This window comes from Mobula hypostoma, chromosome 8 (genome assembly GCF_963921235.1).
Source record: "Mobula hypostoma chromosome 8, sMobHyp1.1, whole genome shotgun sequence".
NCBI lineage: Eukaryota > Metazoa > Chordata > Chondrichthyes > Myliobatiformes > Myliobatidae > Mobula > Mobula hypostoma.
Window position 1 is genome coordinate 11,146,916 of NC_086104.1, and position 13,966 is coordinate 11,160,881.

The 13,966-nt window shown below is 42.9% G+C and overlaps 1 protein-coding gene across 1 annotated transcript in view; it reads left to right on the top strand.

Annotated features, from left to right (window-relative positions):
* Positions 1–13,760, top strand: part of nmbr (neuromedin B receptor) — a 67,164-nt gene extending 53,404 nt beyond the window's left edge. The window contains exon 3 of the mRNA XM_063056630.1: positions 13,374–13,760. Coding sequence (XP_062912700.1) covers positions 13,374–13,760 — 387 coding nt within the window. The remainder of the gene's footprint in view (positions 1–13,373) is intronic.
* The last annotated feature ends 206 nt before the right edge of the window (positions 13,761–13,966 follow it).

The following is a 13,966-nucleotide window of genomic DNA, read 5'->3' on the forward strand; positions in this document are numbered from 1 at the left end:
GGCGTTGCTGGTTAAAAAAGAGATTAACGCAATAGAAAGGAAGGACATAAGCCGGGAAGATGTGGAATTGATATGGGTAGAGCTGCGTAACACTAAGGGGCAGAAGACGCTGGTGGGAGTTGTGTACAGGCCACCTAACAGTAGTAGTGAGGTCGGAGATGGTATTAAACAGGAAATTAGAAATGTGTGCAATAAAGGAACAGCAGTTATAATGGGTGACTTCAATCTACATGTAGACTGGGTGAACCAAATTGGTAAAGGTGCTGAGGAAGAGGATTTCTTGGAATGTATGCGGGATGGTTTTTTGAACCAACATGTCGAGGAACCGACTAGAGAGCAGGCTATTCTGGACTGGGTTTTGAGCAATGAGGAAGGGTTAATTAGCGATCTTGTCGTGAGAGGCCCCTTGGGTAAGAGTGACCATAATATGGTGGAATTCTTCATTAACATGGAGAGTGACGTAGTTAATTCAGAAACAAAGGTTCTGAACTTAAAGAGGGGTAACTTTGAAGGTATGAGACGTGAATTAGCTAAGATAGACTGGCAAATGACACTTCAAGGATTGACGGTGGATATGCAATGGCAGGCATTTAAAGGTTGCATGGATGAACTACAACAATTGTTCATCCCAGTTTGGCAAAAGAATAAATCAAGGAAGGTAGTGCACCCGTGGCTGACAAGAGAAATTAGGGATAGTATCAATTCCAAAGAAGTAGCATACAAATTAGCCAGAGAAAGTGGCTCACCTGAGGACTGGGAGAAATTCAGAGTTCAGCAGAGGAGGACAAAGGGCTTAATTAGGAAGGGGAAAAAAGATTATGAGAGAAAACTGGCAGAGAACATAAAAACGGACTGTAAAAGCTTTTATAGATATGTAAAAAGGAAAAGACTGATAAAGACAAATGTAGGTCCCCTGCAAACAGAAACAGGTGAATTGATTATGGGGAGCAAGGACATGGCAGACCAATTGAATAATTACTTTGGTTCTGTCTTCACTAAGGAGGACATAAATAATCTTCCAGAAATAGTAAGGGACAGAGGGGCCAGTGAGATGGAGGAACTGAGCGAAATACATGTTAGTAGGGAAGTGGTGTTAGGTAAATTGAAGGGATTGAAGGCAGATAAATCCCCAGGGCCAGATGGTCTGCATCCCAGAGTGCTTAAGGAAGTGGCCCAAGAAATAGTGGATGCATTAGTGATAATTTTTCAAAACTCGTTAGATTCTGGACTAGTTCCTGAGGATTGGAGGGTGGCTAATGTAACCCCACTTTTTAAAAAAGGAGGGAGAGAGAAACCGGGGAATTATAGGCCGGTTAGCCTAACGTCGGTGGTGGGGAAACTGCTGGAGTCAGTTATCAAGGATGTGATAACAGCACATTTGGAAAGCGGTGAAATGATCGGACAAAGTCAGCATGGATTTGTGAAAGGAAAATCATGTCTGACGAATCTCATAGAATTTTTTGAGGATGTAACTAGTAGAGTGGATAGGGGAGAACCAGTGGATGTGGTATATTTGGATTTTCAAAAGGCTTTTGACAAGGTCCCACACAGGAGATTAGTGTGCAAACTTAAAGCACACGGTATTGGGGGTAAGGTATTGGTGTGGGTGGAGAATTGGTTAGCAGACAGGAAGCAAAGAGTGGGAATAAACGGGACCTTTTCAGAATGGCAGGTGACTAGTGGGGTACCGCAAGGCTCAGTGCTGGGACCCCAGTTGTTTACAATATATATTAATGACTTGGATGAGGGAATTAAATGCAGCATCTCCAAGTTTGCGGATGACACGAAGCTGGGTGGCAGTGTTAGCAGTGAGGAGGATGCTAAGAGGATGCAGGGTGACTTGGATAGGTTGGGTGAGTGGGCAAACTCATGGCAGATGCAATTTAATGTGGATAAATGTGAAGTTATCCACTTTGGTGGCAAAAATAGGAAAACAGATTATTATCTGAATGGTGGCCGATTAGGAAAAGGGGAGGTGCAACGAGACCTGGGTGTCATTATACACCAGTCATTGAAAGTGGGCATGCAGGTACAGCAGGCGGTGAAAAAGGTGAACGGTATGTTGGCATTTATAGCGAGAGGATTCGAGTACAGGAGCAGGGAGGTACTACTGCAGTTGTACAAGGCCTTGGTGAGACCACACCTGGAGTATTGTGTGCAGTTTTGGTCCCCTAATCTGAGGAAAGACATCTTTGCCATAGAGGGAGTACAAAGAAGGTTCACCAGATTGATTCCTGGGATGGCAGGTCTTTCATATGAAGAAAGACTGGATGAACTGGGCTTGTACTCGTTGGAATTTAGAAGATTGAGGGGGGATCTGATTGAAACGTATAAGATCCTAAAGGGATTGGACAGGCTAGATGCAGGAAGATTGTTCCCGATGTTGGGGAGGTCTGGAACGAGGGGTCACAGTTTGAGGATAGAGGGGAAGCCTTTTAGGATCGAGGTTAGGAAAAACTTCTTCACACAGAGAGTGGTGAATCTGTGGAATTCTCTGCCACAGCAAACTGTTGAGGCCAGTTCATTAGCTATGTTTAAAAGGAAGTTAGATATGGCCCTTGTGGCTACAGGGGTCAGTGGGTATGGAGGGAAGGCTGGGTTCTGAGTTGGATGATCAGCCATGATCATAATAAATGGCGGTGCAGGCTCGAAGGGCCGAATGGCCTACTCCTGCACCTATTTTCTATGTTTCTATGTTTCTATGTTTCTTCATGATGGCAGCAGCGAGAAGACAGCATAACCTGGGTGGTGGGGATCCCTGGTGATAGATGGTGCTTTCCTGCAACAAAGCTCCTCGTAGACGGCTCAATGATGAGCTTGAAATGTTTGGTATCAAAGTACATATTTGTCACCATATACTACCCTGAAATTTACTTTTTGCAGACATTCACAGTAGAATAAAGAAATATGGTGGAATTGATGAAAAACTCCACACAAAGACTGACAAACAACCAATGTGCAAATGAAGAAAAACTGTGCAAATATGAAAAACAAATAATAATTTAGTGCATTCTGGTTAATTGCTCAATTGATTAATCAGGGCAGCCACTTATTTAGGCCAACTCTTAAAGAACAAAAAAGAGGGTCTAGTGAAATGGAGGAATTGAGGGAAATACATGTTAGTAGGGAAGTGGTGTTAGGTAAATTGAAGGGATTAAAGGCAGATAAATCCCCAGGGTCAGATGGTCTGCATCCCAGAGTGCTTAAGGAAGTAGCCCAAGAAATAGTAGATGCATTAGTGATAATTTTTCAAAACTCTTTAGATTCTGGATTAGTTCCTGAGGATTGGAGGGTGGCTAATGTAATCCCGCTTTTTAAAAAAGGAGGGAGAGAGAAACCAAGGAAATATAGACCGGTAAGTCTGACATTGGTGGTGGGGAAAATGCTAGAGTCAGTTATCAAAGATGTGATAACAGCACATTTGGAAAACGGTGAAATCATCGGACAAAGTCAGCATGGATTTGTGAAAGCAAAATCATGTCTGACGAATCTCATAAAATTTTTTGAGAATGTAACTAGTAGAGTGGATAGGGAAGAACCAGTGGATGTGGTATATTTGGATTTTCAAAAGGCTTTTGACAAGGTCCCACACAGGAGATTAGTGTGCAAACTTAAAGCACACGGTATTGGGGGTAAGGTATTGATGTGGATAGAGCATTGGTTGAGTTTGATAGAGTTGACGTGTTTAGACTTTTTCCATTGAGAGTGGGGAAGATTCAAACAAGAGGGCATGGGTTGAGAATTAGAGGACAAAAGTTTAGGGGTAACATGAGGGGGAACTTCTTTACTCAGAGAGTGGTAGCTGTGTGCAACGAGCTTCCAGCAGAAGTGGTTGAGGCAGATTCTATGTTGTCGTTTAAAGCTAAATTGGATAGATATATGGACAGCAAAGGAATGGAGGGTTATGGGCCGAGTGCAGGTCAGTGGGACTAGGATAGAGTAAGAGTTCGGCATGGACTAGAAGGACCGAGATGGCCTGTGTCCGTGCTTTAATTGTTATATGGTTATATATGGTTGGCAGACAGGAAGCAAAGAGTGGGGATAAACGAGACCTTTTCAGAATGGCAGGCAGTGACTAGTGGGGTACCGCAAGGCTCAGTGCTGGGACCCCAGTTGTTTACATTATATATTAATAACGTAGGTGAGGGAATTAAATGCAGCATCTCCAGGTTTGCAGATGACATGAAGCTGGGCGGCAGTATTAGCTGTGAGGAGGATGCTAAGAGGATGCGGGGAGACTTGGATAGGTTAGGTGAGTGGGCAAATTCATGGCAGATGCAATTTAATGTGGATAAATGTGAGGTTATCCACTTTGGTGGCAAGAATAGGAAAACAGGTTATTATCTGAATGGTGGCCAATTAGGAAAAGGGGAGGTGCAACGAGACCTGGGTGTCATTGTACACCAGTCATTGAAAGTGGGCATGCAGGTACAGCAGGCGGTGAAAAAGGCGAATGGTATGCTGGCATTTATAGCAAGAGGATTCGAGTACAGGAGCGGGGAGGTACTACTGCAGTTGTACAAGGCCTTGGTGAGACCACACCTGGAGTATTGTGTGCAGTTTTGGTCCCCTAATCTGAGGAAAGACATTCTTGCCATAGAGGGGGTACAAGGAAGGTTCACCAGATTGATTCCTGGGATGGCAGGACTTTCATATGATGAAAGACTGGATCGACTAGGCTTAAACTCTCTGGAGTTTAGAAGATTGAGGGGGGATCTGATTGAAACGTATAAAATTCTAAAGGGATTGGACAGGCTAGATGCAGGAAGATTGTTCCCGATATTGGGGAAGTCCAGAACGAGGGGACACAGTTTGGGGATAAAGGGGAAGCTTTTTAGGACTGAGATGAGGAAAAACTTCTTCACACAGAGAGTGGTGAATCTGTGGAATTCTCTGCCATAGGAAACAGCTGAGGCCAGTTCATTGACTATATTTAAGAGGGAGTTAAATATGGCCCTTGTGGCTAAAGGGATCAGGGGGTATGGAGGGAAGGCTGGGGTGGGGTTCTGAGTTGGATGATCAGCCATGATCGTACCGAATGGCGGTGCAGGCTCGAAGGGCCGAATGGCCTACTCCTGCACCTATTTTCTATGTTTCTATGTTTCTAATTGAGGAAATAGCCGGGATTCCATGCCTTTATTTGGAACACTATGCCAATTAATTGGGATAAGAGGCTTTAGCTGAATATTTTTTTAACTACTGTCAGTCGCATGCACTACACAATGATCAGAGCGAACAGTTTTTAAATAGTTTCAAGCAATGTCTATACAAAGTATTCACACCCTTTGGAAATTTTCATGTTTTATTGTTTTACAACATTGAATCACAGTGGATTTAATTTAGCTTTTTATGACACTGATCAACAGAAAAAGACTCTTTCATGTCAAAGTGAAAGCAGATCTCTACAAAATGACCTAAATTAATTACAAATGTAAAACACAAAATCATTGATTGCATAAATATTCATCCTCTTTAATATGACACACTAAATCATCACTGGTGCAGCCAGTTGATATTAGAAGAGACATAATTAGTGAAATGGAGATCATCGTATACAGTCAGGGTGTTTCAATTGATTGTGGTAAAAATACACTTGTATCTGCAAGGTCCAACTGCTGGTGAGTCACTATCCAGGCAAAAACTACACCATGAAGACAAAAAAAACCACTCCAATTAACTGTGTGAAAAGAAATAAAGGGGATTACAGAGGCTTACCCAGGTGGATTGGAGGAGGATACTGGTAGGGATGACAGCAGAGCAGAGATGGCTGAAATTTCTGGGAATAGTTCACAAGGCGCAGGATGGATATGTCTCACAGAGGAAGAAAGGAAGAAGTTCTCAAATTGCAGGGCTAGGCAACTGTGGCTGACAAAGGACTGCATAAAAGCCAAGGAAAGGGCATATAAGGTGGCAAAAGTGAGTGGGAAGTTGGATGATTGGGAAGCTTTTAAAATCCAACAAAAGGCAACTAAAACAGCTATAAGGGAAAATATGAAACATGAGGGCAGACTAGCCGATAACATAAACAGGATACCAAAAGGTTTTTCAGTTATATAAACAGTAAAAGGGAGGTGAGAGTTGATATTGCACCACTGGAAAATAATGCTGGTGAGGTACTAATGTGGGACAAAGAAATGGCAGATGAATTCAATGGGTACATTGGACCTGTCTTCACTGTGGAAGACACTAGCATTGTGCCACAGGTCTGTGAGTGTCATTGCTAAAGGTCTTAAGGTGATTGAGTCACTCGGGCTAGATGGACTACATCCCAGAGTCCTGAGAGAGGTTGCTGAAGAGATAACGGACGCATTAGTCACAATCTTTCAAAAATCACTTGATTCTGGCATGGTTTTGGAGGACTGGAAGATTGCAAATGTCATTCCACTCTTTAAGAGGGGAGGAAGGCAAAAGAAGGGAAATTAAAGTCAGTTAGCCTAACCTCAGCGGCTGGGAAAGGGATAGAGTCTATTAATGAGGATGAGGTTTCGAGTTATCTGGAGACCAATGATGAAATAAGGCGAAGTCAGCATGGTAAAGGGAAATCTTGTCTGACAAATCTGTTAGAGTTCTTCAAGGAAGTAACAAGCTGGGTGGGCAAATGCAAGGATATACCTGGGTTTTCAGAAGACATTTGATTAGGTCCCAAACATGAGGCTGCTTAACAAGATAAAATAATATGACATTACAGGAAAACAGAATGGCTGACGGGCAGGAGACAGTGAGTGGGAATAAAAAGGTCCTTTTCTGGTTGGCTGCCAGTGACTAATGGTGTTCCGCAGGGGTCAGTACTGAGACGGCTGCCTTTCACATTGTTTGTCAATGATTTAGGAAGTGGAATTGATGGCTTTTTGGCAAAATTTGCAGTGATACAAAGATAGGTGGAGAGGTCAGTAGAGCTGAGGAAGCATGCGATTGCAGCAGGACTTAGACAGATTGGAAGAAAGGGCAAAAAAGTGGCAGATGGTGTAGTGTTGGGAAATGTATGATCATGCATTTTGGTAAAAGGAAACATAGTGCAGGCTATTACCTTAATGGGGAGAAGGTTCAAACATCAGAGGTGCAAAGGAAATTAGGAATCCTCATGCAAGACACCCAAAAGGTTAAGTTACAGGCTGAGTCTATGGTAAAGAAGGCAAATGCAATGTTGGCATTTATTTCAAGAGGAATAGAATATAAAAGCAAGGAGATACTGCTGAGGATTTATAAAACACTAGGCCGGCCACACTTGGAGTATTGTCAGTAGTGTTGGGCCCTTTATCTCAGAAAACTTGTGTTGTCATTGGAGAGAGTCCAGAGGAAGTGCAAGAGGATGATACTGGAAATGAAGGGGTTAACATATGAGGAGCATTTGGCAGGTTTGGCCCTGTACTCGTTGGAATTTAGAAGAATGCATGGCGATCTCATTGAAACCTACTGAATGTTGAAAGGACTAGATAGGGTGGATGTGGAGAGGATGTTTCCCATGGTGGAGTATCCAGACTAGAAGGTATAGCCTCAAAATTGAGGGGGCACCCTTTTAGAATAGAGGTAAGGAGGAATTTTTTTAGCTAGACAGTAGTAAAGCTGTGGAGTGCTCTGCTACAGACTGTGGTGGAGGCCAAGTCCATGCGTATATTTAAGGCAGAAGTTGATTGTTTCCTGATTGGTTAGGACATTAAAGGATATGGTGAGAAGGCAGGTGTATGGGGTTGAGTAGGATCTGGGATTAGGCATGATGGAATAGTGAAGCAGACTCAATGGGCCGAATGGCCTAATTTTGCTCCTATATCTACAGTCTTATGGTCTTATGGTCTTATGGTTATTGAAAAGCACAAATCAGGAGATGGATACAAGAAAATTTCCAAGTCACTGAATGTCCCTTGAAGTACAGTTATGTCAATCATCAAGAAACGGAAAGAATATGGCACAGCTGTAAATCTGCCCAGAGCAGGCCGTCCTCAAAAGCTGAGTGACCGTGCAAGATGGGAACAAGTGAGGGAGGCCACCAAGTGACCTATGACAACTCTGGAGGAGCTGCAAGCTTCAGTAGCTGAGATGGGAGAAACTACGCATACAACAACTGTTGCCCGGGTGCTTCACCAGTCGTAGTCTTATGAGAGAGTGACAAAGAGAAAACCAAATGAAGGCTTGTCTCACGTTTGCCAAAAGGCATGTGGGAGACTTTTAAGTCAGCAGGAAGAAGATTCTGTGTCTGATGAAACCAAAATTGAGCTTTTTAGCCATCAGTCTAAATGCTATGTTTGGTGTAAACTAAACACCACACATCATCAAAAACACACTATCCCGACCATGAAGCGTGATGGTAACTGTATCATGCTGTGGGGATGCTTCACTGCAGCAGGCCCTGGAAGGCTTGTGAAGGTAGAGGGTAAAATGAATGTAGCTAAACACAGGGAAATCCTGGAGGAAAGCCTAATGCAGTCTGAAAAAGAACAGAGACTTGGGAGAAGATTTGTTTTCCAGCAATACAATGTCCCCAAGCATAAAGCTACACAGGAAGGGCTTAAAAACGACAAAGTTAATGTCCTGGAGTGGCCAAATCAGAGTCCAGACCTCAATCAAATTGAGAATTTGTGGCTGGACTTGAAAAGTGCTATTCACTCATGATCCCCATGCAATCTGACAGAGCATGAGCAGTTTTGTAAAGAAGAATAGGGAAAAATTGCAGTGTCGAGATATGCAAAGCTGATAGAGACCTATCCACACAGACACAAGTCTGTAATTGCTGCCAAAGGTGTATCTACTAAATACTGACTTGAAGGGGATGAGTAATTATGCAATCAATTATTTTGTGTTTAATAATTGTAATAAGTTTAGACTAATTTGTAGAAATTTGTTTTCACTTTGATGCAAAAGAATCTTTTCTGTTGATCAGTGTCAAAAAAGGCAAATTGAATCCACTGTGATTCAATGTTGTAAAACAATAAAATATGAAAACTTCCAAGGGGATGAATACTTTTTATAACACTGTATGTTTCTGTTCAAAATGCAGTAATTTTTCTCAATTATTGTTGGTGAGAAATAAGTAGTAAACCAATTCTGAATTCTCACCGCGGTTTCAAGCCTTCAGCTTGCTGACGCCAGAAATGGTTGGCAGTGAAAATTATATGATTTCACTACTTCAACAAGTTAGGAACTATAAAAAACTTGAAGGTATTAGCAATCGATTCAAATGTTACAATGAGATTGACGATTTGGAGGATGCAGTTGTCGAAAGCATTGTATGAAGGCAGTCCATATCTGCACTAGGTGTCTGTGCTGATTCTGTTCATTTACAGTCAATCAAAAGAACACAACAACATACACTACCACGAGATGAACTCAAGATTCAAGATTCAAGATTCAAGATTCAAAAAACTTTATTGTCATTCTAACCGTACATCAGCTCTGCAGGGCAGAATGAGACAACGTTTCTCAGGAGCAGTGCAATCATAACATAACAAACGCAACACTAAATAATAAACATAACAATAAATAGTAAAACACAGCAGCCACATGTCAGTTAAAATCAAGTTATAAGTGTCCAGTGCAAGTTAAAAGTGTCCAAAGCAGAGTCAGGTAGAGCAGCTATTTAGCAGTCTGACTACCTGTGGGAGGAAGCTGTTTAGTAGCCTCGTGGTTTTAGTTTTGATGTTCCTGTAACGTTTGTCTGATGGCAGAAGAACAAACAGTTCATGGAGAGGGTGTGAAGGGTCTTTAATGATGTACCGTGTCTTCTGGAGGCATCGACTCTGAAATAGGTCTTGGACAGAAGGTAGGGAGACCCCAATAACCTTCTCTACTCCCCTAACCACCCTCTGCAAGGCTTTCTTGTCGACAGCACTGCAGCTGGAGTACCAGGTTGTGATGCCACAGGGCAGCACCCTCTCAACCACACCCCTGTAGAATGTAGTTAAGATGTTAGTGGGGAGTGATGCTTGTTTAAGCTTCCTCAGAATTCCTTTGTTGATAACTATTAGAAACTAAAACACCATTTATAGTGTTCTGATTTGTTCTGTATTTCATTTCAATACATAATTTGTAACTCAGTTAAATGATAGTTTGTCTTTTTTAAACCTTTTTAACTATTTCCATGAAACCTCGACTGATTGGGGCAGCTGCTTAAATGGACCATAATGTATTAGTCCCGATATGTCCTGATTAACCAGAATCCACTGTAATAATAAATAAATAAATAAATAGTGCGGAGAACATGAGTTGTAGAATATTTGAAAGTGATTCTATAGGTTGTGGGATCAGTTCAGTGTTGAGGTGTGTTCAGTGATCATTTCAATTGAAATGACTTAAGTTAGCCACACTGGTTCACGAGCTTGATGGTTGAGGGTAATAACTGTTCTTGAAACTGGCGGTGTGCGGCATAGGCTCCTGTAGCCGTGAGAAGAGAATATAGCCTGGATGGTGGGGATCCAAGTGAAAATGCAGAATAAAGTGTTACAGTTACAAAAAAAGTGCAGTGCAGGTAGACAGTAAAACACAAAGTAATAACAAGGTAGAATGTCTGATTAAGGTTCTGCTTTATTGTACAAGGGGACAATTCAATATTCTTATTACAGCAGTGTAAAAGTTGTCCTTGATCTTGGTGATATGTGCTTTCAGACTTTTGTATTTTCTGCCAAACAGGAGGGGATGGGGCAAAGATAAAACGTCTCGAGCGGGCAGATCGTTGATTATGCTGGCTGATTTACTGAAGTAGTGAAAAGTTTAGTCAGAGTCCATAGAGGGGAGGCTGGTTTCCATGATGTGCTGAGCTGTGTCCAGATAAGATGCTTTCAATGTTACATTGATGAAAATTTGCTGAGGCTCAAATAGAACATGCAAAATGTCTTTAGCCTGCTGGGGAAGCTGAGGCATTGGTGAGCTTTCTTGGTTGTGGAACCCACATGGTTGGACTAGGATGGGCTGTTGGTGATGTTGACTTTGACAAACTTGAAGCCCTCTGCACCATTGGTGTATGCATCACCCCCTTTCTTAAAGTCAATGACCAGTTCTTTTGCTTGGCTGACATTGAGGGAACAATTGGACTGCATAAATTGGCTGAGTTTTCCCTTCCTATGTGAAAATTTTCACAAACGTTGAGTCACCGGATACCTGCTGCCAGAAGTCAAGAATGCACTCACAGGCTTTTGCCATCTGAGGTTTATCACCCTGGCACTGTTCCTTTAGCAAGAAGATATTTCTCAGTGGTGTTTATGCAACCCTATGTCCCTTAGCCAGATGACCAAGTGATAAGATACTCTAAATTAATTCTGACAGCAGCTTCACAGCTGGATGAGTGGAACTGTCTGTCTCTGGTGTTTTACGCTATAATTCTTTCCCACAATAAGCGACTCCAGTGCACTCGGTTAATTCAGCAGCTCTGCAGCCAGAAGCTGTGAATGTTCGGACCAGCTTAGAGCACAGAGCTGCTCCCAGCACCTGTCCATCAGTAGTGCAGACCTGTCTCAATAATCTTTACCACACTGACTGAGATCTTACAGAAAGAGTGTAAATAAGGGCGATGTCAGATTCCCAGAATTCACCACAAACAACTTGGCTATTATCTTAGCTTCTATCCCACTGTTATCAGATTCTTGAATGAATCTGAGTGGTGAATCTTTGGAATTCTTTGCCACAAGTGGCTGTGGAGGTCAAGTCTTTATGTATAGTTAAGGCAGAGGTTGATAGATTTTTGATTGGTCAAGCATGAAGGGATATGGGGAGACGGCAGGAGTTTGGGGCTGAGAGGAAAATTGGATCAGCCATGATGAAATGGTGGAGCAGACTCAATGGGCCAAATGGCCTAATTCTTCTCCTATATCTGATGGACTCTTGACCTCACAATCCACCTCAATATGCTCTTGTACTTTATTGTTTACCGGTACTTTCTCTGTAAGTTTTTAAATTTTATTCTGCATTGTTATTGTTTTGCCTTGTTCTACCTCAATGCACTGTGTAATGATATGATCTGTATGAACGATATGCAAGGCAAACTTTTCAGTGTATCTCAGTACATGCAACAATAATAAACCTCTTCAGCATTACTTATCTATTACTTTTAATTGTAATTTATAGTAATTTTTGTCTTGTATTGTACTGCTGCCACAAAACAAATTTCATGGCATATGGCAGTGATAATAAGCTTGATTCTGATTCTGAAGGAATTTAAAACAAAGAACCAGGGGGCCTAAAAGGAACATGAAATATCCTTAGTGAGCAGGATTAAAGGAAACATCAAGGCATTTCATACAAGCATTAAAAACAAAAGGGTGGCCAGGGAAAGAGTATGTTTGCTCAATGACAGACTGTACTAAGGTCCCACACCACAAGAAAGCAGACCACCACCATGCAGTCCATGATCTCTTCGAGCTGTTGCCACTGGGAAGGAGGCAACAGCTGCCTTAAGTCCTACACCACCAGGTTCAGGAACAGTTTCTGAACCAGCGTGGATAACTTCAGACATCTCAACTCTGGACTGATTGCACAGCCTATGGACTCTGCAGCTCATGTTCTCAGTATTATTTATTTATCTATCAATCAATCGATCTATCTATTTAGTTATTAGCACAGTTTGCCTGCCTTTGAACAGTCATCAGCCATTATGTGTAGATTTTCATTGATTCTGTTCTGTATTGCCATTCTACTGTGAATGCCGACAAGGACATGAATCGCAGGATAATATATGGTGCATATGGGCACGTGGCCAAGTGGTTAAGACATTGGACTAGCGACCTGAAGGTCGTGAGTTCGAGCCCCAGCCGAGGGAACGTGTTGTGTCCTTGAGCAAGGCACTTAATCACACATTGCTCTGCGACGACACTGGTGCCAAGATGTATGGGTCCTAATGCCCTTCCCTTGGACAACATCGGTGTTGTGGAGAGGGGAGACTTGCAGCATGGGCAACTGCTGGTCTTCCATACAACCTTGTCCAGGCCTGCACCCTGGAGAGTGAAGACTTTCCAGGTGCAGATCCATGGTCTCGCAAGACTAACGGATGCCTTTATTTATTTATTATATGGTGCATAAATGTACCTTGAAGATAAATCTACTTTGAACTTTGATGCACTGATGTGATGTGATGATTTATATGGATGGCGTGCAATGTTTTTCATTGAACCTTGGTACATGTACCAATAATAAGCCAAGCTGCCGATTTAAATGTACCGATTTAAGTTGTAACCCTTTGGCAGCTATTGCCCAGCGATGCTTGATGAACGGATATCGCAAATTAATCTCTTCACTTCTTCCTGAGGGGGTGAGAGTGCTAACGTGTTACGTGAGTAAGTTGCTTCAGATAAGAGAGAGCTGATGGTCGTGTGAGAGGGAATAAGGGCTAGAAGAAGGCAAAAAGGGCTGAATCACCTTCTGCTACTTTGTTGTTTTCCTTTGCCTTCCAGATGGAAACACGGAAGCGTCTTGCCAAGATCGTGCTGGTATTCGTTGGCCTGTTTGCTCTGTGCTGGTTCCCCAACCACGTGCTGTACATGTACCGCTCCTTCCATTATGGCCAGATCGACACTTCCCTCGGGCACTTTGTGGTCACCGTGCTGGGCCGGGTGATGAGTTTCTGCAACTCCTGCGTCAATCCGTTCGCCCTTTACCTGCTGAGCGAGACCTTCCGGAGGCACTTCAACAACAACCTGCGCTGCAGGGGGCACCACCGCCGCTCTGCCTCCAACAGCTACTTCCAGAGCACCTCCGCCATGCGCATGACATCCATCAGGAGCAGCAACAGGAACATTGTCGCCAACGGACTCAGCCTCAAGCAGGAGTCAATGGCGTGAAGCGACGTGCGTCTCCCTCCATCACCTGGCACACATCCACATTCATCGGAAAAGCCTCACAAATCTCAGCAGCCAAAATGACGAGTGGGGAGAATGCAGATGCCCCTCTCCCTTTTCTCATCCAAGCTGGGAGGAGACCATTTGGCCCGTCGAGCCTCTGCGAGTTTCCTTTCCCTCAAAAACACGAGATGATCTTGAGCAATACA